This window comes from Brienomyrus brachyistius, chromosome 5 (genome assembly GCF_023856365.1).
Source record: "Brienomyrus brachyistius isolate T26 chromosome 5, BBRACH_0.4, whole genome shotgun sequence".
NCBI classification, from domain to species: Eukaryota; Metazoa; Chordata; class Actinopteri; order Osteoglossiformes; family Mormyridae; genus Brienomyrus; species Brienomyrus brachyistius.
Window position 1 is genome coordinate 15,713,145 of NC_064537.1, and position 24,096 is coordinate 15,737,240.

The 24,096-nt window shown below is 45.9% G+C and overlaps 2 protein-coding genes across 13 annotated transcripts in view; both read right to left on the bottom strand.

Annotated features, from left to right (window-relative positions):
* Nucleotides 1-846: 846 nt before the first annotated feature.
* Nucleotides 847-16,771, bottom strand: pecam1b (platelet and endothelial cell adhesion molecule 1b). Of its 8 annotated transcripts, XM_049014958.1 has the most exons (16): nt 16,642-16,771; nt 16,496-16,555; nt 13,938-14,231; nt 13,531-13,809; nt 12,740-12,997; nt 11,687-11,950; nt 10,954-11,229; nt 10,339-10,644; nt 9,870-9,965; nt 9,750-9,780; nt 9,478-9,554; nt 6,041-6,094; nt 5,524-5,607; nt 4,980-5,036; nt 4,571-4,637; nt 847-3,372 (listed from the first exon to the last, which is right to left on the bottom strand). In XM_049014958.1, the coding sequence occupies exons 1-15, from the start codon at nt 16,712-16,714 to the stop codon at nt 4,588-4,590; spliced, it is 2,259 nt and encodes a 752-aa protein (XP_048870915.1). In that variant the 5' UTR covers nt 16,715-16,771; the 3' UTR covers nt 847-3,372; nt 4,571-4,587. The 8 variants fall into 8 exon arrangements, 5 of the variants coding, with proteins under 5 accessions (XP_048870915.1, XP_048870916.1, XP_048870918.1 ...); XM_049014959.1 differs by lacking the exon at nt 5,524-5,607; XM_049014961.1 differs by lacking the exons at nt 4,980-5,036; nt 5,524-5,607.
* Nucleotides 16,772-21,289: 4,518 nt separating this feature from the next.
* The window catches only part of rptor (regulatory associated protein of MTOR, complex 1), a 106,199-nt gene continuing 103,392 nt past the window's right edge, over nt 21,290-24,096 (bottom strand). For all 5 annotated transcript variants that reach the window (XM_049015392.1, XM_049015388.1, XM_049015390.1 and 2 more), the window contains one exon: nt 21,290-23,535. In XM_049015392.1, coding sequence (XP_048871349.1) covers nt 23,467-23,535 — 69 coding nt within the window. In that variant the 3' untranslated portion in view covers nt 21,290-23,466. The remainder of the gene's footprint in view (nt 23,536-24,096) is intronic.

Genomic DNA, 24,096 nt, shown 5'->3' on the forward strand with positions numbered 1-24,096 from the left:
AGGTGTCTCTGAAGTCCAGGATCCTGCAGAGGCGTGCAGTTGTCCAAAAAGTCGTATTTCGACCTCCCCTAACAAAAGCTCACAAGGAGAAACATTTGGATTGGAAAAAAAATACATTAAGAGAAATTTCCAAACAGTTATATTCACAGATGAATGCTGTGCACCAGATGGTGCATGGTCCAGATGGGTGGAGTTCAGGGCGGTTGGGGAATGGATACCCTCTTCCAACTAGATGTCAGCAAGGAGGTGGGGGAGTGATGATTTGGGCCACAGTATTGAAGAATTTGAAGGTGTAAATATCAAAAAAACTTCTGCAAAATGTGTGGAGTTCCTTACTGACTATCTCCTGCCAGGATATGAAACAAAGATCCATGCATTCCAGAAAAAATAAAAATGCATGCAGGACAATGTACCATCACATGCTGAAAAAAACACCATTGACTCTTTGGGTGCTATGGGGATGAAATGAGAAAATCATCACGGAGTAGCGGCCCCCGACCTCAACCCTACTGAGAGCCGGGGGAGAGGATTCACAGCTGATGTTCTCAGATGAAATATAGGCAGAGGACATACATGGCCTTACAAGTTCAATGAATAAAAGTATCAAAGAAGGGTTCCGGTATTAATATGTATTTTGGCCTGTACTTTTTGATTTAAATTGTGTTTAATATCTGTAAAAGGGCCTCTTCAAATAACAAATGCAAATAATTTTGGTGTCATGCTTATTTTCACTTACTGACTGTTACCAAACTTCATTTTGCATAATTTAGAACAATGTGTGATTTTTAAAATATTAAAAAATACTGTTGTCACTGTCAGTGGTTTGGCTTATAAAACATAAGACAATTTGTAATACAAATAAATCTTTATTCAAACCGACTGTTTAGGAAAGACATTTGAAAATGGCATTTGTATAATAATTTGGAACAGAGTGTAAACAAAACTCATGTGGAAAAACATGGGGGAAATAGGACTGTTAGTCTGCACTCTGTAACCAAGGCGTGGTTAATAAAATCACTTCAATTTTTGACTCAAACAGGAAGGGGGCAGCATTGCCATAGGAGAGGGGTCTGGGCCAACCCGCTATCTTTCTACTCAGAGAAGGCAACAATGGTTAGCTGAGTAAATTCTTGGCAGTTAAGTTGCTTTATAGGAAAATATGCAAAATGAAGTAAACGTATACAAATGAGTTTGAAGCTGAATAATCTAAACGGATCACCTCCTACCAAACAGTTCCCAAATCGACTAATTTTAAGGAAAGGGAAACACCATTTGTATGGCAAAACAGGGCTAAATAAGTTCAATGGCTAAATGAAATCAACATACCAAAAATTTTCATATATATATATATAGCCTTAAAAAAAAACACGGCCCCTTGCAGGATATCCATCATATTGACAGATAGTTTATTCTTAAAAGAAGCCATTTAAAATATTTCACAAGAATAATAGGATATTTAACATTTCAAAGTGTATGAATATGTATCATGACATAGAAAACCCTTCATTTTAGTTGCTGACTGAAGTCTTTCGCCGGTCACACAGGTACGGATATTTCCATCTTGAGAATCGGACCTCTAGGACATCTGGGTCTGTTTGCCAGGGCCAAAGTGACAGTTATCATCCACACACAGCACTGGAAAGGAAGTCTCTGTTTGCGTTTCCATTTTCTCACACTTCCCTTCTCACTGCGCAAGCTGCAGCCCGAACGATGTTCTCTGAGTCATGGAGTAAAATGCGATACCGCAGCTGTAAGTTGGAAACTGCGGAAAGGTGACAGCTATCCTCCAAGTTACACTCCGCATAAAATGTTTTAAAATCATTTAGCGGGTTAATGGTGACGACAGTTTCTGAGGACGTGAGCACGACGTTTATTCTGAGATGTATACACACTGACATCAAGTGCTACTGAGTAGGACTGAAGCGTCAAAACTGACACTTTAGAAAAGTAGTTTTTTTCCACAAAATTTTATCAAAATTCTCTTTCTTCCTCTCGCTTGGCTGTAAGAAAGTCATCACCATCAGCTCACAGTCTATGAGTCTGACTGCACTTTGTGGCTGGGCTACTTTACCTGCCTGCTGTCACTGACAGAGCCCCAGCTAATGTCAGTCAGGGGCAGATTGAGGAACAGGCTTCTCCAGGCTGAAGAGCAGGGGCCCCAAATGATGGGGACGGCATCTAATTTTTAACAGTCATTTTTTAAAAGTGATCCTTTATTGGTCGTAAATGTTTCGCAAGTTTGTGATTAATTAAAACTGAATGAGGAGACCAATTTGAAATCTCTTTCGTATCTCTTTGTTGGCGCTCATTTTGGTTGCATTTTCTGGAATGCATAGTACAATTATGATACATGCAACGATTCTGTTATGAAAAATGCAACAAACCTGCCATTCTAATGGTAAGAATGTTTTATATTCTTTTGGAATCTGCCCCTCTCTGTAAAGTTATCTGTGCTCTATGCCAGTGTTTCCCAACCCGGTCCTTGGGGAACCCCGGACAGTCCACTTTTTTGCTCCCTCCCAGCCAATCAGGAACACCTAATACCTGGTACAGGTGCAATGGGAGCTGAGAGGAAGCAAAAACGTGGACCCCGAAGACAGGGTTGGGAAACACTGGTCTATGCTATCTATGGTAGATATGTCTAGTATGCTGTTGACATGCACTGGATCAGATAGTAATATTCTAAAGACACCATTACTGAGATAGGTCTATCCAGTGGGGTCTCTCTTACACTCTACACTCTACACTCTACACTCTATCTGATTGCCACATATGACTGATGTGAAATTGTTGTCGGTTTGCTGTTCTTCTGATGTGACTGCTGTCCTTTGATACAGCGTCACGTTCTTCTTCAATAAGTGAAAATAATTTCATAATTACTATAAAATGTAATAGTTTTATAGTAAATTACTGGATCCTATTGGGGAGTGGGGGGCAGAAGATGGGCCCATGGCAAGCGTAGCCTAGGGGCCCCTCAACACGGTGACCCGCCATTGGTGACCATATTACACCCACAGCTTCCAGAGTACTTACAGACCTGGGAAATGAGTACTACTTGCAGTAGTATGCGGCAGAGCTGTAAGATGCTAATGAGTACTTGTATTTTGTAGTCATATCTATTAGCCATTAGCATGGTGTGTATTATTGCATCTGATCCATCTCCTAAATGCTTCCAGGTGAGATCTACAGAACAGCAATTAGACGTGAAAGTTTACGTAAAGGGCAGGTACTCATTACAGTCTGTAGTTGCGGTTTAATGAATTGCACCCCAAGCCAAGTGACGTTTCTCGCACGGCAGGGTGGGGGGCGCCACCATCACTGCATGATCAAGGCTTCATCGTGGTTCAGGTGGATGTACTCCACTGCCCCCCCCTAGGGTGAAGGCAGACAAGGTTATATCACTTCGGTTCCGCAGACCGGCACTCAGACAGCACTGGAGATCTGGACCATGGTTTTGTTTCAACCAACCAGTTGAGTACTCAGTGACGTTTGATACTCAAGTGGTTGGTTGAAACAAAATCTTGGTCTGGAATTGTAGCTTCTGGACCAGAACTATCCACCTTTGATTAAGAGTAATATCAAAACTGTAATATAAAAACTAAACATGTACCAGTAATCTGAACACAGTTACATTTCCCCTTCATATTACATTTATAGAATAATTACATTTTATATAATCAGGTATACAGTATTTACGAGCGTACATAGAAATTTTGGACTAATGGGTAGACGAAGAAAACTACTGTATGAATTAAAGTCATATTGTGGATGGAGGGAGTGATGGAAAATGGGGCTTTGAAACTCACAAAGGGAGGAATTGGATCATCAATCACTGCCTGGTTTAATCCAGTGGCAAACCAAATAATCAAGTGGATGTGGATCACAATGGCCAGTGACTCACTGCACACCAAAACAGCACCTAATTTGCACTTCAAGGCCGCATTTCTCCCATCCCTCACAGTACGAAAAACTCTGAGATGAGTCATCTTTGATCTAGACCACTGCATTTCTAATGCTGCAATATCATACAGTATGAGCAAAATGGAACAAAAATATATACATTTTTAAAATATAGTGGGAGTTCAAAGTGCTTTATATTTGCAGTTCTGCCTCATGTAAACCGAAAACAGGCTACGATATGTGGCCCTTTGAGGCCAAAAGAAACACATGTGAGTATTTTTTCGCTAATGCTCCCTCTTACGTTTCCTCCTGCCCTAATATCATCCGCGTCCAGCATACAAACAGTCCCAGCTCAGCTCCACAATGGCCAGATTCAATTGTGCTGGCTTCCTCCCCTCCCTGCCCCCCCCCATCCCTCCTGTCAGCCATAAAGACGTCTCTGAGATGTTTTGGATGCCGCTGGTTGTAATCCTGCAGCTAAGATGGTGCAACTCGATAAGGGAAGGAAACCGGTGCTTTGGTGCCTTTGTACTCATTCCGGAAACTGTGAGCAACAACTTCCCACTGGACAGAGTCAGGGCCCCCCAGTGACACGTTCTGCATTCTTTGAAAGATAACTAAACGAGCATGGTCACTGTAAATGTATGTGACGGCATCCCCAAAAACTCACCCCCGCGCTGGTCCGCTCTAGGCCAGAGACGCTGTTTCACTTACGCCGCCGATGCTGCATTCGGCACCTGTGGAAATAATTAGCGACAAGTTACGGGCAGAAAATTCCAAAGTCTGCACGCCATGTAAGGTACAAATGGAGTACAAAGCGATCTCATTCTACTGGTGATACACATCGATGTTTTCTAACAAACAAAGTAACAGACCAGACTCACACAAAAGAACAGCTGCGGAAAACATTCCCTTAAACAGGAAGAGGAAGCGGACACCTGCCGGCTCTCTACCCGTTAGTGGACGCTGTGGCTCACACACAGCAAGCCTGTCCCTGCTCAGTGTTAGAAAGCTTTACATAATGGTGACTGTTTGGCAGTAACCGTGATGCCCTTTGGTGTGGGAGGTGGTTGGTTCACCTTGGCAGGAATTCTGGAGCTCACTGTACACGGTGTCCGTGCCTTTCCTACAAGAAGCTGCATCACAAAAAAGAAAAAAACTATTTTGTGTCAGCACACCTTCGGAGTGGGTTTTACTGTACTGTGATATACGAAGTATTCATTTTAATATTAAACAATGATTAAAAGTCTAAGTCACTGTTATGTTACAGTACTCCAAGAGGCACATTAAGGGGCACAGAGGCGGGGTCTAAAAAGGTAATCTTAATTATGATAATGAATTCCTTCCTGTTTATTTGGGGGGAAAATGATGTTGTGAAGTGTGATTTTCTTGTTCGCCAAGCTCTGACAAATTATAAGCAATTTAGATAGACCACTCCCAAAAGGAAGCCCAAATGGATATTCCTCTTATCAGGTAATGAATTCTGTAAACAGTCCAATTTGGGCCTTCAAAGACATCTGACTAAGATGAATTGAGGAATAAATACTGAACAATCACAGTCCCGCTCAGCATCCGGGGAGTCGTTGTCCGCACCCCTCTATGGCGGGTTGTGCGCTCAGTCACCTTGAGCCGTGTTTGCGGGCTGCGGGTGCATGACCTCGGTATACTCCACATCGCTGGAGTCCTCCTCTGAACTCAGCTCAGAGCCTACAGAAAATACAGCAGCATAATGTGTACCTATGCATCGGAGAATTCAGGGGTGTGGATTAACTTCTCAGGGGGGCCTGGGCTGATACGGACATTTGAGGAGCCAGTCGAGGGAAGGAGGAGTAGTTGCTGTTAGTAAAATTTGCTAATATGCCGGAGGGAGTGCTGGAGGTAAAATCTGCAGGGCGCGGGGGGGGAGGGATATCACACTGTGGATTGATTGGCCATTTTTCCTGGTGGGGCGGGGCCCCTGACTTTGCCAGGACCCTAGGCTGAAGCCCAGGATAGCCTGTGCATTAACCTGTCCTTACCTGAGAACCTGTAAATTACTGTAAAATGCAGCCAATTGATGCTGCTGCATGTCCTGCTGCTGTTTTCTGCAGGAAACCTCTTGGGCCTCATCAGCAAAGGCCCCTTCCTGCCATATTCCTACCTGTGTCAGAGCTGCTCCTGCCGCCGATGCTGCTCTCCGCTACATCAGTATCAACTGAAAGACACAGGGACATGGGGTCTGTGGTTAGGGGTCCCTAAGGCAGGGGGGCGATGGGTTTCCCTAGTGGTGGCCAGAAAAATGTTAACACAATGTCAAAATAACAAGCTTTAATCACATGGTAGGCACATTTGGTGCCCAGCATGTCATATATACATCCCTTTTTTACTCACTCACTCACTCAGACACACAAACAAACACACACAAGTTGGTCTTCCTATCTAAAAGGGGACCGTCCAGTAATTTCTATGGGAAAAACCCTAATCCCAGTCACGACACCCTTAACCCCCACCCAGCTCTAACTTTAACTATAAGTAACCAACCAAAATTCAAGACTTTTGGCACTTTTACTTTTTTGATTGCATTCATAGATTTTTATAAAAGTGAGGTTATCCAAATGGGGACCTGAAGAAGTGTCCCCAAAAGTAAGGATGTTTCAGGTTTTACCGCACTTTGGGGACATTTTGATTCCCAAATGTGATCTGTGCAAACCTACACACACCCACACACACACATATACTTCCTATTCCTATCTTTATAGGAACCATCCATTCATTTCTATGGGCATAATCCTAATCCAAACCATGATAACCTTAACCCCTAAGACTTTCGGCTATTTTAGTTTTTTGATTGCAGTCATAGATTTTCATAAAATTGAGCTTTCCCCTGTGGGGAACAGAGAAATGTCCCCACAAGGCAAAAAGTCTCATGTAGTATAGATAGACACTCATACACAGAAACACTCACGCACAGAGACTCACGCGCAGAGACACTCGCACAGAGACACTCACGCACAGAGACACTCACGCACAGAGTCACTCGCACAGAGACACTCACGCACAGAGACTCACGCGCAGAGACACTCACACAGAGACACTCGCACAGAGACACTCACGCACAGAGTCATTCGCACAGAGACACTCACGCACAGAGACTCACGCGCAGAGACACTCACACAGAGACACTCGCACAGAGACACTCACGCACAGAGACACTCACACAGAGACACTCGCACAGAGACACTCACGCACAGAGACTCATGCGCAGAGACACACACAGAGACACTCGCACAGAGACACTCACGCACAGAGACACTCGCACAGAGACACTCACACAGAGACACTCGCACAGAGACACTCACACAGAGACACTCACGCACAGAGACTCACGCGCAGAGACACTCACACAGAGACACTCGCACAGAGACACTCACGCACAGAGACTCACGCGCAGAGACACTCACACAGAGACCCTCGCACAGAGACACTCACGCACAGAGACACTCACACAGAGACACTCATGCACAGAGACACTCACACAGAGACACTCGCACAGAGACACGCACAGAGAAACACACACAGACACACTTACACACAGAGACACTCACGCACAGAGACATTCATGCACAGACACACACACCGAGACACTCACACACCGACACACTCACACACACATACTCGCACAGAGACACTCACACAGAGACACTCATGCACAGACACACTCACACACAGACACACACACAGACACTCACACACAGAGACACACAGAGACACACAGACACTCACACACACAGACACTCACACACAGAGACACACAGACACTCACACACACTCACACACACAGACACTCACACACAGACACTCACACACAGACACACACAGAGACACACAGACACTCACACACAGACACACACAGAGACACACAGACACTCACACACACAGACACTCACACACAGAGACACACAGACACTCACACACAGACACACACAGAGACACACAGACACTCACACACAGACACACACAGAGACACACAGACACTCACACACAGACACACACACAGACACTCACACACAGACACACACAGAGACACACACAGAGACACTCACACACAGACACACACAGAGACACTCACGCACAGACACACTCACACACAGACACTCACACACAGACACTCACACACAGACACACACAGAGACACTCACACACAGACACACACAGAGACACTCACGCACAGACACACTCACACACAGACACTCACACACAGACACACACAGACACACACAGAGACACTCATACACAGCTGGGTTATTGTGTTTCCTCCACGTGCATTACCCATTGAAATCCTTGATCCCCACATCCTTATGCCACTTGACTTGAAGGAAGCAGAAGGAAATTCTAAGTGCACAGTATTGTTCCAGAAAGCACTCATACTGAACAAGCCATAACCAATCATTTTACTGTTCAGAATCAATTTACAAAGATTAACAGTGTCAAAATTTGACCATGCGATATATTACCAATCTAAAAACATTGGAAGGAGACAGGTTCCAAAAATACGTTTTTATTTTAGGGACAATTCTTCCATGCAAACAAAATATTACTGAACATGAACAGCGAGCATGATGTGCGTGCAAATGGACTCATGGAATGTTGGCATGGAGACACAGGTGAGGAGATGGACAGACATGAAATGAAATGGACACAATCAAAAGGCCACAGGTTTCTTTATCAGCCTTTCTGGGAATTAATACAGACAACAAACAAAGCCCGCTGTGGGCGGTGAGTGTGTGACACACACGGACCGTACAGGGGATTCCCAAGAAGACATTTTGAACTTGGGGCAGGGGGGGTGGGGGGGGGGAGGGTAGCAGGGTCTCGGAGATATACCAGCTTTTGAAAGCCACTGTGTCTAATTTAGATACATGATAACAAGAGCCAATTAAAGTTGAAAATAGGAGTAGTCGCGTTTGCCTCTCTACTTATTTCATGAGGATGTATGGTGCCTAATCCCTTGTGGGCATTTCCTCTGCCGTCCCAGTGCGACTGGGCAGGGTCTTTATTTGGTTACACAAACGCCTCCACTTCAGGCTGGCCCATCTCTAAACTGTCGCTGGGCTACTGTAGCTGCTCCGGTTGCTGCCGTTAGCAGGAAGTGATGCTGCACTATCGCACGTCCCAATGGTCGCTGTCCCCTCCACGGCTGCGTCTGTAATAAGATTCAGGATGGGGGGGGGGGGGGGGTTGTGTTGCCTGTGATATACATGCTGTAAAACCAGGCATTCGCAACACACTACACCACTACAAGCCTGGAGTTAGCGGTTAACCAAACGCAGGTGTGCTAGCCGTCCAGTGCTCTGGGGAACTGTATCACTCCTGAGAACCAGTGGGATGAGTGAGTGTGGTGCTCTGTGATACTGCTGCCCTCTGTCTGTGATGCGTAGCAGCACCGAGGGCTGTGACAGCGGCAGGGGACAGAAGCGTGTGCAGGATGCGGGGTGCAGACGATGCCCATGCACACAGACAACATGGACAGGGGGAGGCGAGAGGATTCCAGTGCATGTGGCAGGGAGCGGACGAGGGGCTGGGGTGGGGGGTTCCTACCTTGAGAATAGTAAACGTTGGCATTATTTTGTAGCCTCACGGTGACAGAGTCATCTGGTGTAGCGCTTGAAGGCTTTCTGAGGAATGGTGATAGTAAAGTCATCATGGGCATTTTCAAACAGGGAGGAATGAGACCTTATTGGTCCCTGGGGGATGGGGGGGGGCAGTGATTGCTTGCTATCTGAACACACAGAACAATAAGGGAGGTGTCGCTAACACGTTAGCATGTGTCGATAGCAGCCGTACAGGAAGAAAGGTACAAGCGAACTCACACTGACAGGTCAGTGACCACCATCCTTTGCCCTATAACAAAAGGGAGAAGAACAGGAGAAGATTCATATGGGGTTAGGAACATGAGGTTTGGGATGCTGCAGGACCAGACACGTTTGTACCTCTCTTAACTTTGTACCAGACCACACCAACGATAACAGCCAGGGCTAGGATACAGCTGACGGCAATCAGGCCCTTCTTCCAACTGGCCATCTTCACTGTGTGGGATCAGAGAGGAGGGAATTTATCATGCACTGCTTTGCTACAAGTGCGGGGAGGGGAGGGGGGGGGGGGGGGGGAGGTCCCCTTCTCAAGACAGATACACACGGCAAATTCAGCTATGGCAGGAAAGAATCCCCGTCACTTAAGGCAACCCCACTGCCTTATGGTAGAGAACTGGAGAACAAGCCCTGCTTCTACCCGGAATCGGAGGCCAACGTTAATCCTGATCAACACAAATGACGGAGCTCAGGCAGGAGCTGCACCGCCTGGCTGCAAATAACCACAATCAGCAAAGTGAGACCCACACCTAAGTGACGAAAAGGAGAAAAGGCAAAGGAGAATGGAAGTAACCCACAGAGCAGACCTTACCCTGAATGATGAGGACGCGGCTTTTTTCACCCATATCTGATTGATTCGTAGCATCGCAGTAGTAACCGCCCTCGTGCTCCCTGCCGGCCCATTTGACTTCGTACACGCCGGACCTGTCATAGACCTTCTCGGTGTACAGCTGCTGATTCTTTCGATACCGGTACCACGAGAAAGTGATGGGGTGGCTGCCCTTCTGGACGCTGCAGTAAATTTTCAGCGTGTCGCCTTCCTCGATGTTCCCCTCCTCGATTTCATTACTTTCAATGTGCGCGTCTCGGAGTGAAATCGTGACTTTTGTTGGGGGCACTATTGGGGGGCAGAAGAGGACATATCAGTTTATTGCCTGGGGAGGTTTCCTCTGGTTGCGTAGGCTGGTTTTTTGTTTGTTTGTTTCTGTGTTATTAAGCTTTTAGCAGTTGGCGCTCAGTTGTTCTTTGTCAGATTGTATGGGGCACAGACATTCAGCAGCACTCGCAAAACAACTCCAATCAAATAAGCAATACATTCTAATTTAGTGGACTGTTGCAAGCAAAGCCCAGCACAGATGAAAACTCAATCCAATTAGTCACTAACAGACAAATCAAAAAGATTTCACTCAACTCCCGTGGAGCTCACCTATGACTTCTGGTCGGTGTTTCGAACTGTCTTCTCGAGGGCCGTCATTTTGGACGTGGCAGGAGAACTCCCAATTATCCCCTTCGTTCTTGATGGTGACGTTGAAGAAGGCATAGCCTAAGGGTTGGCTCACTGTTTCATTGCCCACCCACCGCGGGCCTTGCTTTAGGGTGTAACGGATGGGAAGGGAGCCTCGCTCAGAACGGCAGCGAATTCGGAACGTCTTCCCCAAGACCACCTTATCCATGACCTCTATCTTAGGGGTCGACACCAGCTCTGACACAAAAATGAGGAGAACGGGAATGAGATGGAGAAAGTAGTGAGTTATATTTACATGCATTTAAGGAACAAGGGGCGGCATGGTGGTGCAGTGGTTATCACTGTTGCCTCACACCTCTGGGACCCGGGTTTGAGTCTCCGCCTGGGTCACATGTGTGTGGAGTTTCCTCCCCATGTCGTCGTGGGGTTTCCTCCGGGTACTCCGGTTTCCCCCCACAGTCCAAAAACATGCTGAGGCTAACTGGACTTGCTAAATTGCCCGTGTGTGTGAATGGTGTGTGAGTGTGCCCTGCGATGGGCTGGCCCCCCATCCTGGGTTCCCTGCCTCATGCCCATTACTTCCAGGATAGGCTCCGGACCCCCTGCAACCCAGTAGGATAAGCGGTTTGGAGAATGGATGGATGGATTTAAGGAACATTTTTGGTCTGGCAGGACAAAAATAAGCATGTCACACCTTTTGCTTTGAATATGAAATCTCTGCTGCTTTTGGAAATCCCTCTGGCTACAGCGAGGCAGCTGTAATTGCCATCTAAGGATTTTCCTGCCTTCATCATGCTGTCGCCCATGAAGGAGCGGCCGTCTTTATATATCGTGTACGTTACATCTCCGTGGCTGATTCTGCCTGTCATTATGGTCTTGCTGGAGCAGTTGAAATTGAACTGCATCCCCTCGAACACCAGCGGAGGATTCGTGGTCAACACTGGCTCTGAGAACAGCTCTGTCAGGGCAAAAAAGAGACAGTTACCCGACACAAGCTTATGCCTCAGAATGAGTGTAAGATCCCTGTGTTGGCTCTACCTGCTAAGTGTTGTGAGTATACCGTGATGGTATATGATAGTATACCACTATCATAAATGATATATACTGTACAGCCCCGTGCAAAAATCTTATGCAGTCAAAGAAAATTATTTTTAAAGGATCTTCATCTCAATATAAACCTATGATATTATGCCTGTCAAAGTGTCAGTTTAACCATTTCAGAACATCTTCAAGAATCACCACAGCACGTGCAGCAACCGTCTAATACACTCAAGTATTTTTTGACTCGACCACTAAGCCATGTTGTTTGGCTAATCAAGACCCCATTGGCTAATCCACACCCCATTGAATTTTGTAACAAATAAAAATCAATTAACTGAGCTGGTAGAGAAGTTTAGTAAATACATACAACGGCTGAAGTGCCCTTAAGGAGATGTTTAGGAACCAAAGAGTATATCTAGCAATCCGCCAAAATATTAATATCTCGATGAAACATATTAATAGCTCGATAAGAACAGATGAAATTCTAAATTAGTTTTATTAGTTTTTATACCACTTCTACCGAGATAAAGGGCCATAAACATTTTCTTTGACTGCCTACGACTTTTGCGCAGTTCTGGGCTTGAAACACACAGGCACAGTGCAATTGCTGTCCATTAAAAAAAATACTGATGGAAATTAGCACGGGAGGGCGCACACCAAACGAACGAGGGCTCCTTAAAAATTCATTAAAAAATGTCATCCTCACCTGTTACACTTACATTGGCTGAAGCGGTTTTCAACACGTTTCCTGTCTTTAACACACAATGATATAGACCAGAATCTTGGGGTTTGGCTCTCAGCTTTCTGCTGACAGTGTTATTTCCTTCTTCACCCCACTGGTCCTTCAATAGGAGCATCTTTAAGCCTGAGTTGCTTCCACTGACAGTACAGTTCACCTCCAAATGGTCTCCTTCAACAACGTTTCTGTTAGGCCAAACTAAAATGTCTGGTTTAATAGACAGCTCTGTGGGCAAAGAAGAAACAAACAAAAAGTTATATCCATGATTAGCGGGGTCCAAGCGCCATAGCAGGCGGGGATGGCTATCAGCAGGTTAAAGACACACAAAATTCATACAGGGATACCTACCATTAAAGTTTGATCCTGATTGGCCATTGTTAAGCCTCTAAAATGGCTTTTGAAATCCCATTGGTTGATGCTGCCCATATTTTTGCGAATATAATTTTATTACTGACTGTACATGTTACATGATTACATTTAGAAAACTTCAAACTGATTCATCAAGCAGTTCCAGAGATTCAATTCTCTAAATTTCGCAGCTCCCCACACAGGCAAAACAGCCCTGATATTACTGCAGATTTAGCAGATTCGCAGATAAGTCTACCGGGTGCAGCTTAATGGTACAATTCAGTTTACGAGATATGTGCCAAAGTGAAATAGTGCACTACAGCGCCCTACTCAGGCTACCCGGGCACCTGCTAACAAGAACAACAGCACTGCAGGGCTCCTACAAAAGATGTAGATGATTGTAACCTCACCTTTCACATCTATGGTGATGTTCTCACTCATTTCCGATTTCACGAAATTGTCCGTGAGCTGCACGGCATACTGACACCGCAGGGTCTTCCTTCCTGGCGTGAAGGTCAGCTGGACTTCAACCTCATTGATGGCACTCTTAGAATGTTGGATTTCATTATCGTTCTCGTAAAAGTAGAAATTGAAGGCACCGAGCTCATCACGGGCATGGCAGGTGGCCGTCACCCCCTGGCTCTCGAGAATTTGGTTGTTGCTGACGCTAATTTCAGGGGTCTGCAGACCTGGGAGCACAGGACAGCATCAGCATCCGGCGCAGCCCCGGGATGGAGCAGACGGCGGCAAGGTAGGCCTTCACGGCGTACGACAGCTCAGGCGTGAGCAAAGAGGGAACGGGCAAGGCGCCACATACCTGTGACAGTTAGCGGTACCTCTGAACTGTCCATTTTCTCGCCCTCTGCTTCAACGCGACACTTGTATCTCCCCGAGTGTGAAACTCTGGCGCTCGTTACATTGTACGACACTGTGATATGTTGCGTCTCCTTGGTGTCCACGACTAGACCATCCTTAAAGAAGGTGACCTTGTGACTGCGAGTAACTTGTGACGTGTAGCTGACCCGACCCTCGCAGACGACAGCAACATATTCCCCCCTCTTCACAGTGCCTCGGGGCTCCAGTGTAATCTTCACTGGGAGTATGTAGACCCCTGAAGAACATCACAGACACTCCATGAAGAGCCACACAGTAACACTAATAATTATTAAAACTAAATCAAGCAAATCAAACTTCAGAAGACACCTGATAAGAAAGCTAAGTATTAAAGCTAATGTTTTCATCATTTTAGCTTCATTGAACAGGCAACAAACACACCAGAGGACAGAAAGTTCTTAATTGTTGATCAGGAATAAAAAAATAGGCTGTCCCAGGACCGGACCGGCTCTATTCTAGGACTTTGTTCCACCTGGTATTGCTCAGCAGTCCGTCACACAATGAGCTGAAGCTGGGAAATGCTCACAGGGGGCGGGGTGAGCTGGGCCAGAGAGCGAGACAAAAGCCCCGAAGTGAGAATATGCTACATCGACACACATGTCCGCTTCCATTTACATTAATAGCGGTGCTGTGGAATCTCTGCCTCGTCCAAACAAAAGCATGACGTGGGGTAGGTCTCTCGTAAAGCCCTTTCTCACCGAACAAGGCACACGCTCGTGATTTCTATAGCTTGCCGTGCATTATGCCAGCTTTCCGCATCGCGTGCCGCCATCTGACATACTGTTGGTGTGGCCAATAAGTAATCCGCGGAAGAGCACAGCGAAGATAGTTCCGGCAGTTTCAGATTTTCCTGAAATATATAATCCATCTCACCTCTCCTACAGAGATATTAGAAAGCAACAATATATCATTAATATCATGTAGCCATTTCTTTTATACTGCTGCTTCTTAAAAATATGACAGCTTCTTCTTTCTTTTTGGAACAACGCAATTTTCATTGTGGCAGTAAGCGCAGCGCGTTCAGTGGAAAAGGCCCTTTAGAGATAGGAGATGCAAGTGGCAGGACAGAGCGGCCTCTTCTCAAAGCCGTAACGCTACGGACGGAGGGGCCTCTTCTCAAAGCCGTAACGCTACGGACGGAGGGGCCTCTTCTCAAAGCCGTAACGCTACGGACGGAGGGGCCTCTTCTCAAAGCCGTAACGCTACGGACGGAGGGACCTCTTCTCAAAGCCGTAACGCTACGGACAGAGCGGCCTCTTCTCAAAGCCGTAACGCTACGGACGGAGGGGCCTCTTCTCAAAGCCGTAACGCTACGGACGGAGGGGCCTCTTCTCAAAGCCGTAACGCTACGGACGGAGGGGCCTCTTCTCAAAGCCGTAACGCTACGGACGGAGGGGCCTCTTCTCAAAGCCGTAACGCTACGGACGGAGGGGCCTCTTCTCAAAGCCGTAACGCTACGGACGGAGGGGCCTCTTCTCAAAGCCGTAACGCTACGGACGGAGGGGCCTCTTCTCAAAGCCGTAACGCTACGGACGGAGGGGCCTCTTCTCAAAGCCGTAACGCTACGGACGGAGGGGCCTCTTCTCAAAGCCGGAACGCTACGGACGGAGGGGCCTCTTCTCAAAGCCGGAACGCTACGGACGGAGGGGCCTCTTCTCAAAGCCGTAACGCTACGGACGGAGGGGCCTCTTCTCAAAGCCGTAACGCTACGGACGGAGGGGCCTCTTCTCAAAGCCGTAACGCTACGGACGGAGGGGCCTCTTCTCAAAGCCGTAACGCTACGGACGGAGGGGCCTCTTCTCAAAGCCGTAACGCTACGGACGGAGGGGCCTCTTCTCAAAGCCGTAACGCTACGGACGGAGGGGCCTCTTCTCAAAGCCGTAACGCTACGGACGGAGCGGGAACTTCTCAAAGCCGTAACACCAACGACACTCTCCAGTCAGCACCAAAACGTTTAGGAGAACAAGCTCTCTCACTATGGAATTAAGGTCGAAAAATAATATTTTATCATTTATTCTCCAGTTACGTCGAGTCGATGGGGCGTCTAACATGTTCTGACGGCAAAGAAAGTCCCTTTTCACTATCTTATACACTGACTTTTTCAATTCCTTATAATAAAAAAACATTTCTAGAAATATATGGCAACAAAATAATGGCATTATACAGAAACATAAACTGAGAAATGTGTCAATGTTCAGCATATAAAACAGGGGTGGGCAATCTTACCCAGAAAGGGCCGGTGTGTGTGCAGGTTTTCACTGCAACTCCCTAATTAGATTACTAATTAGGGGACTGATTGGCTGAGAAGTCCTCATACCTGGATCTGAACAGCTGACGTAAAGGTTTTCCCAAAAACCTGCATACACACTGGCCCTTTGCGGATAAGACTGGCCACCCCTGGTATAAAAGCACTTGACAGAACACATACTATTTGAAGCACCCCTGTCACATAGCTAAGCTCGATGGATGAAATGCACTTACCTCCCTGCCTTTCAGTACCTTGCCATGTCAAATTGAGGAGAGCACAGGAGGACAGGAGGACTAGGGAGGAGGTTGAAGAAGGAGACAAGTTTAAACATTTTGAAAACGGCATCATGAACTTGTGAGGGAATCAAGGCAACTCTTACAGGTGTGGAGGATCAGTAGGACGAGGAGAGGCCTCGATCTCATCCTGAACAGGGGTCCGGGGGTCTCCCACATCGCAGGACAGCGTAGAGATGACTGACCAGCAAACGGAAAGCCGGGGAATGTCGGCGACTGGAGGGTGGGAGCCGTCTACCAGATTAACTTGATTTGCCAGGAAGTGACTGTGTTTCCTGAGGATATGCGAACCTCAGCTCCCTGTTGCTGTTTTGGAATTTGCTTTGTCTGGGGAGCATGAGGGGTGCTGTGTGCTGGGCCAGCATGGGGGGGGGGGGGGGCCACACACACGCGAGACCCGGGAGCCCGACCAACCCACTGCATTGATAATAGACCCCCAAGGGAACCAGCTGCCAGCGTGGTACCAAGGCATCCAAAAGTGCGACACTGTCTACCTGAATAATTTGGGGGGGGGGGGGGGGGGGGAGACTATAGCCGATCTCTGGCTGTACAGAGCAGGAGATGGGAAAACTGGAAGAAAACTTTTGTCTCTCAACCACTTTAACTAAATTAATCAGAGACCTTTACACTCAAGAATTTCTTCTTTATGAATAAGCAAGCGTGATTTTCCTTCTGCAGCATGAGGGAAGACCCCCACCCATACATACAATACAACAATAAATAGACAGAGAGCTCGGGGGCGGGGCCTTCACACCTTTACAATACCAATTCTTTGAACAGGCTCCACCCTCCGATACACCCCCACCCCAAGTTTTTCAAACCTTTTGCATTTCTAAACACTTCTAAACAACTAATCTAATATTCATAAATGCCCTAATTACGTCTAATAATCTTGTACTAAATGTGTATAATAATCATGCACACAGCTTTTCGTTAACATCCGTTGCATATATGTAAAAGTTTCTTTGCTTGAATGAATGACTGAATGAATGAATATTGCATTTATGTAGCACTTTTCAAGATAACCACAGAGCTGACTTTTGTACGCACGCCTCTCTAGACCAGGGTTTCCCAACCTGGAAACCGTGCCCCCCTAGTGGGCCATTACGGTATTGAATGTGGGCCTCCACGTGCTGATGTGTATTTTTTGTAGGTTAATTAATGAGAGGCTTGATAGCAAGCTAAAATAACCAGAACGAAGATTGATGGCTTTCAATGGGATCAGTTAAATAGAAAAAAACAGTTGAAACCAATGAAGAACAAACAAACGTTAAAACGAAAATGAAATGTTATGAGACAACAGTCACTCCACATTTGCGAGGGTTAGAGACGGAAGATCTAACGTGAACATTAAAATCTAATTAATACTTGGGGCCCATTAACCTTAATCCATAACAGTCTGCTAGCCTGAACGACAATGTAAAAAGTCTTACCGATTACGAATTTCTCAACAAACAGTACTGTACTGCAAAATTTAAATGGCAAATTGCTTTGTCATTTTCTATCAAGACCTTTTCATATAATATACAAACCATCTAAATTATCCTGTAAGTTACTATTGTATGCACTTGAAGTACTACATTTTGGACCCATTATTAAAAATTAATGGCATTAAATTTTTTTAAATTACTGCGAGATTCCACGATCACGTGAGTGAGGCAGGTTGCCGAGACAAAGATGCGGGGTGTACGTAAGCCAAGTGTTTTAATATTAATGATATATTATGCACTTACACTAAGAAATGCTATGCATCACTAATATTTATATATTACGTAAATTTATGCGGTCCAGATCATTCCCATTATTGTTTTTACCTATAGCATCGTCTGCAAGTTCCTTTCAGCAAGCTCCAAATTATTTTCGCCAATTTGCGAATAACGAAAACTGTCACTGTTCACCAGTGAGTATTTGGCGTTTGGATTTCAGCGCCAGCCCTCTCATTAGGTGAGTGAGCAAGTTTATGAAAAACACAAAACTTTCACCACGGCATTGCAAATATGTAAAGAAAGCTGATATTTGTAGTCAGATTTGATATGTTTGCTCACTGGCATTCGTGTACATCTTGCTAATAACACGTACGTAATGAGCCTGTGTACGTGGTTGTGTGGTTAAATTTTTTTGTGGACTAAAAATGCTTTTTGAATTATGAAAGGGGACTGTCAAATGAAAAAGGTTGGGAAACACTGCCTTAGACTATTTTCAGATTCCAACAGAACTCAGCTGCATATATCGAACTGCTATTCTGTCTTCTGGGCATTGATATTGCCAGCCTGCGGTACAACTGGCACAGATAGCATTATTGAACATAAGGTCTCTTGCAAGTAAGGCTTTTGTATTAAATGATATCTCGGCACAAAAAACTTTCTGCTCGTTATTGGGACATGGTTGTATCCTGGTGATTTTTCTGCTCTCCTGGAAACTTCACCACCAGCTTATAACTTCTTAAGCACTGTCTGGCCAAGGTAGGCAAGTTGCAGTATTTTTGAAAAAAAAAAAAAACACTTTTCTAAGGTATTTTTAAATGTTTTAAATTAGAAGCTGATATGTTTAAATCATTTGAAATACAGTGATTGAAGGTTATGGGCCATTGTTCATTGCTCTGTGTGCCAGTATGCTGACCTCCTAAGGCAAATGATGTTTTTATTCATGAATTTTTTCATCACTTTCTCTTACGGCTGACAATCTGTGGATCCTGGGTGATTTCAACATTTATGTATGCTGCCCTTCAAAACCTAAGGTTCAGGAATCATTTCACATCATTGAAACGTTCAATTTAACCCCGTCGGTCAAGGCACCAAATCTGTGGTCATATACTGGATATTCCCTTATCCTCTCAGATAACTGGTGACATTAATATTGAAGATGTATGTTTGATTTTTCAGATCACAAGCTCATTGACTTTGACATGCCTTTAGCTTCTATGTCTTCTTCTACATTTACAAAACTTCCATGCAACTTTTCTAGCCGTATACTGTGGCGATCAAAATTAGAGAACGGGATGTTTTTCTGGTACACAAAGTCACAGTTATCTGAATTCAAAGATATTCTAAGCTGGATAGAAAAGATGCATTTTAATCCTGTTTCATCAGTGAATGCTAGGCCACAAAATAAATGCTTTAGGCAAGAAATTTAAAAGCATGCAATCAAAATTACAGAACGGTTTTTTTTTTTTCTACAAGAAACTTACAAATGAATTATGTGAACCTTTTTAAATGATAACTTTCAGAAATTAAGAGGAAGCATAGAGGCCCATGCTTTCAATGACTGGCACATCAGCGCCCACAGGACATTGACCAATTTCTCACACGGTTTTGACGAGTTTCTTCCACATTTTGGTAACTGTGGTGGGTTTGTTTGCCATCATTTTCTGGACTTGAATGACTTACCTTTATTATAAAGCTTAAATATTTGAACAACTAACGTTCCATCCAGTAGCTGAGAGAATCATCCCATCGGCCTTCATCTGAACAGCCTGATGATACAGGGTTTTGGTCACCATGGAGAGGTCCACCATCTTGCAAAATGCCTGCCAACGTTGCCAAACAGAACTGGGTTGCCAGAAATTTCAGATTAGGTCCAAAAACTGTCAAGTATAACAAATCGTTCTCTAATTTGGATGAAATATATGATGAAATATGATTAAAATGCATACAGTAAAATCACTCATAACGAAATATCAACTAACATTTCTGGATAATTTTAAATCATTTGCTAACGGGATCCTTGGCAGTGGTGGCCATTTCAGGTCCAGAGGCTACAGATCCAGACCAAGATTTTGTTTTTACCAACCAGTTGAGTACTCTGTGGCTGAGACTCTTTATGGTCAACTGGTAGGTAAAAACAAAATCTTGGTCTGGATCTGTAGCCTCTGGACCTGAAATGGCCATCACTGGTCTTTGGTATGATGGGGGACAAAGTGATAAAAAAAAATTGATGAATAAAAATATTTGGCTTAAGGGGGTCTGTAAAGTAGTGCACTATTGGGAGCGGGGAGGGAGCAAAAACATGGACTGTCTGTAGGTCCCCGAGGACCGGATTGGGAAACCCTGTTGTACAGTGCTTTGGTCAACCTGTTTTTTTTTTTTTTTTATAAATAACATCACGTCCTGTAACATTTGCTTGTTACATGTCTTAACCTTTAGGCCACACACACACACCTCAACTTTGTCTTACAAACAAGTCAGCTACCTCCAACTTGACTTCAATTCCCAGCATGCCCTGCAACATCACAGGTTCTACTCCCACAACACACACAAACACCACAGGATATTTAGAGGTGCCAAATAGGTTAACAACATACTTTTTGGACTGTGGGAGGAAACCGCAGTACCTGAAGAAAACATGCATGACCCAGGGAGAACATGCTGATTTCTTTCACACACACACACACACACGGAGCAGGGAATTCAAACCCCCTAATATGGAAGTGACAGGTGGTATGTTACTATAACCTGCCGACTGTAATTTATTATTATACACTTACATAACCGAAACATTTTTACTTTCTTTAGAATGGGATGAGATGTATGTTGATCATTGCCACATATTTTGTAGTCTTCCCACAGGAGTGTCACTGCCCCCTGCTGGCCATACTCATATTGACATCCTGTGGCAGGCTCCTGGTACAATTCCACTAGTCATATACAGTACATGGACAGAATACTAATGCACATACATGGTTGCTTCGAAAAGTCTGTCAAGGTAGAGAAGAGGATAAAAAAAGAGGAAACTTGGTTTTGTGCATTTGGTTTATTTCAATGTCTTTATTCTGTCTTACAAACCATGGTTGGCAAAGCAATCTACAGTCACAGATAACACCTGATTGTTTTCGTTTCATTCTATTATTTTAAAGTCTTTGTCTAAAATATTAAAACTCAGAGCGAGATGTTAAAGATGCGTTTCTGAGTAGGGTGACGGTAGGCTGCCAGTTTGCCGAAGAGGTGCGGCTGCAATAACACCTCCTTCCCTTGGGGAGGAACCAGAGAGCAGAAGTGGGCAAGACTGAGACTGCAGTCCATTATCATTAATGTTCAGTGTTCGTTTGGGTGGTTAGCGTTACCCTCCAATTCCTCAAAGGGCACAGCTGAGCAGAGCGGGCCGGAGGCAGCACATCCGTGGGACAGACAAGGACCCCGTCGGTCGTTTCAAAGCCCATTTCCCCCATGGACCGAGGATGCCGTCGACAGATGTATTAAAAACGTAAAATTACAAAGGCTGGAAAAGGGTTAAAAATGAAAGCCATACCAGAAATCATACATCATGAAAACAATAAAAAAAAAAAGCCGAATAAAGGATGTTCCCACATTTATCAGGAACACTGTGTCACTTGGAGTAAGCAAGTCTAGAACACCGTTAACAGCCAGGCAAGGATTTTACCTTCAGCTGGCTGAAAGGATCAACGTGGTTAATCCACGTATAAGGAATTTAAAAAGCCCCTTTTGTCTCCAACCCTTTGGACAGTCTCCTTTTGCTGAACAGTTTTGCGTCTACAGTTGCAGAAACTGAACGGAGGAGACTATAATTCATGAATTTCAAGGTAATGCACAGAAAGGATAGCAGAAAGATCGGGGACTCGTGGAGATGCAGAGGAAAGGTGACAGCAGCCAGCGCTTTCCGGGGGCCCAGGCTGGACAGTCTACGCTCTGCCACTCTCTCAAACCAGACACTTCACGACCTCGCTGCTCTGATATGCAATCAATTCCTGCACTTAAAAACAAGACTTTAGCTTAAAAGTAATGGAAATAAATTAATACCCATGTGATGCTACAAGTACTGTGATGCACATCACTTTCCCAGGTAGCAGAAGGCCTGGTAGGAGATGGCAGGAGGCTGGGGGGGGGGGGGGGGGTAGTGGGGTTCTGCAGATGCCCACTGTAAGGTCCAGCTGGCGCTATGAAGGCCTGTGCAGTGGCCACCTCAGTGCTCAGATCTTGGTGTTATTTGCAGTCTTGAATCCGTGGTTTAAGGTGTGTCACTGTGTCGGGAGCAAGAAGATAGCAGGCAGTGGTGCACAAGGCGTGCAGGACACCTCCAGACCCACAGAGGGCGCCAAAAGCAGCTCAGCTGCTTATCCAGAAGTTGACAGTCCCCCCGCCGCACACCCCCCAGGGCAGCAGAAGGAGGCTCAGAACCAACGCTAACTCCGGAATCGCGACAGAGGAGGAAGGTCATCCTTGTTGAGTTTAAAACTGTCTTTTTAACAGCCGTAAGGGCGGGCAGACAGACCCGCCGCCCCTCCACACACCAAAACCTTGTTTATTGCTTTACAGAGCAAACAGGGCTGGATAAAGGCTCGGAAAGGTAGACATTCAGCGCACTGCAGACAGACTAGAGGAGGTGGGTCAGAGGAGCACTGGCTAGATTAGCACATTTGGCACAGCAGAGGGAGGGGGTATAGGGTTAGGGTGAGGGGGTACAGCAGATGGCGGGGCATGGCCAGGTGCGGGCCGGGGCATGTGTTTGGGGGGGGGGCAGGCATAGCAGAAGGCAGGCTCCAGCCGTGCCATCCTGGCCCCAGTGGGTCCACCAGAGAACCTATCAGGCTCCACTTCCAACGATGGCTTGGAACCCAAACACTGAGAAAGGAAACAGCAGGGCAGGACCTGGGGGAGGGGCAGCGATGGAGGCTGCTGTTCAGTCCCCCCCCCCCGCTGACAGCCACAGGCCGGCGCAGCCGAACGGGCACCACCTTAAACTCTCCATTAACAATATAAGCAATTAAATATATACACTCCTCAGCACAGCCAAGTCTACAATCAAATAGCCCATAATTATAATAACATTAATAATAACAATAATAATAATAATAATTATAACATAAGCATCAGCAGCCTTCACTACACATTCAAGGTAACAATTGCATATGTACATCAGAAGTCATTTACACGGTGGATCGGGGGGGCTGCTTGACGTTATCTCAGCCTCTTCTCAGCTGAGTAGATGGACATGTAGTAGTCATTGCTGCCGACGGCCAGGTGAGGCTGCAAGGGGAGACATGGGCAGAGTCAGACACGGGTGGGGAGGAATGGGGCAGAGTCAGACACGGGTGGGGAGGAATGGGGCAGAGTCGGACACGGGTGGGGAGGAATGGGGCAGAGTCGGACACGGGTGGGGAGGAATGGGGCAGAGTCGGACACGGGTGGGGAGGAATGGGGCAGAGTCGGACACGGGTGGGGAGGAATGGGGCAGAGTCGGACACGGGTGGGGAGGAATGGGGCAGAGTCAGACACGGGTGGGGAGGAATGGGGCAGAGTCAGACACGGGTGGGGAGGAATGGGGCAGAGTCAGACACGGGTGGGGAGGAATGGGGCAGAGTCAGACACGGGTGGGGTGGAATGGGGTAGAGTCAGACACGGGTGTAGTCAGACGTGGGCTGCTGAGGGCTCTCTCATTACCTGTGATTTCATCCAATCATGCTCCGGTGGTGCTACCAGAACCCGCGGATCAGTCACAGACGGACAGAGAAACAAACATCCGGCCAGCTAACCAGCGACAGGCACACAAACCAACGGGCACCCAGAAAAACCAGTTTGATGCAAAAA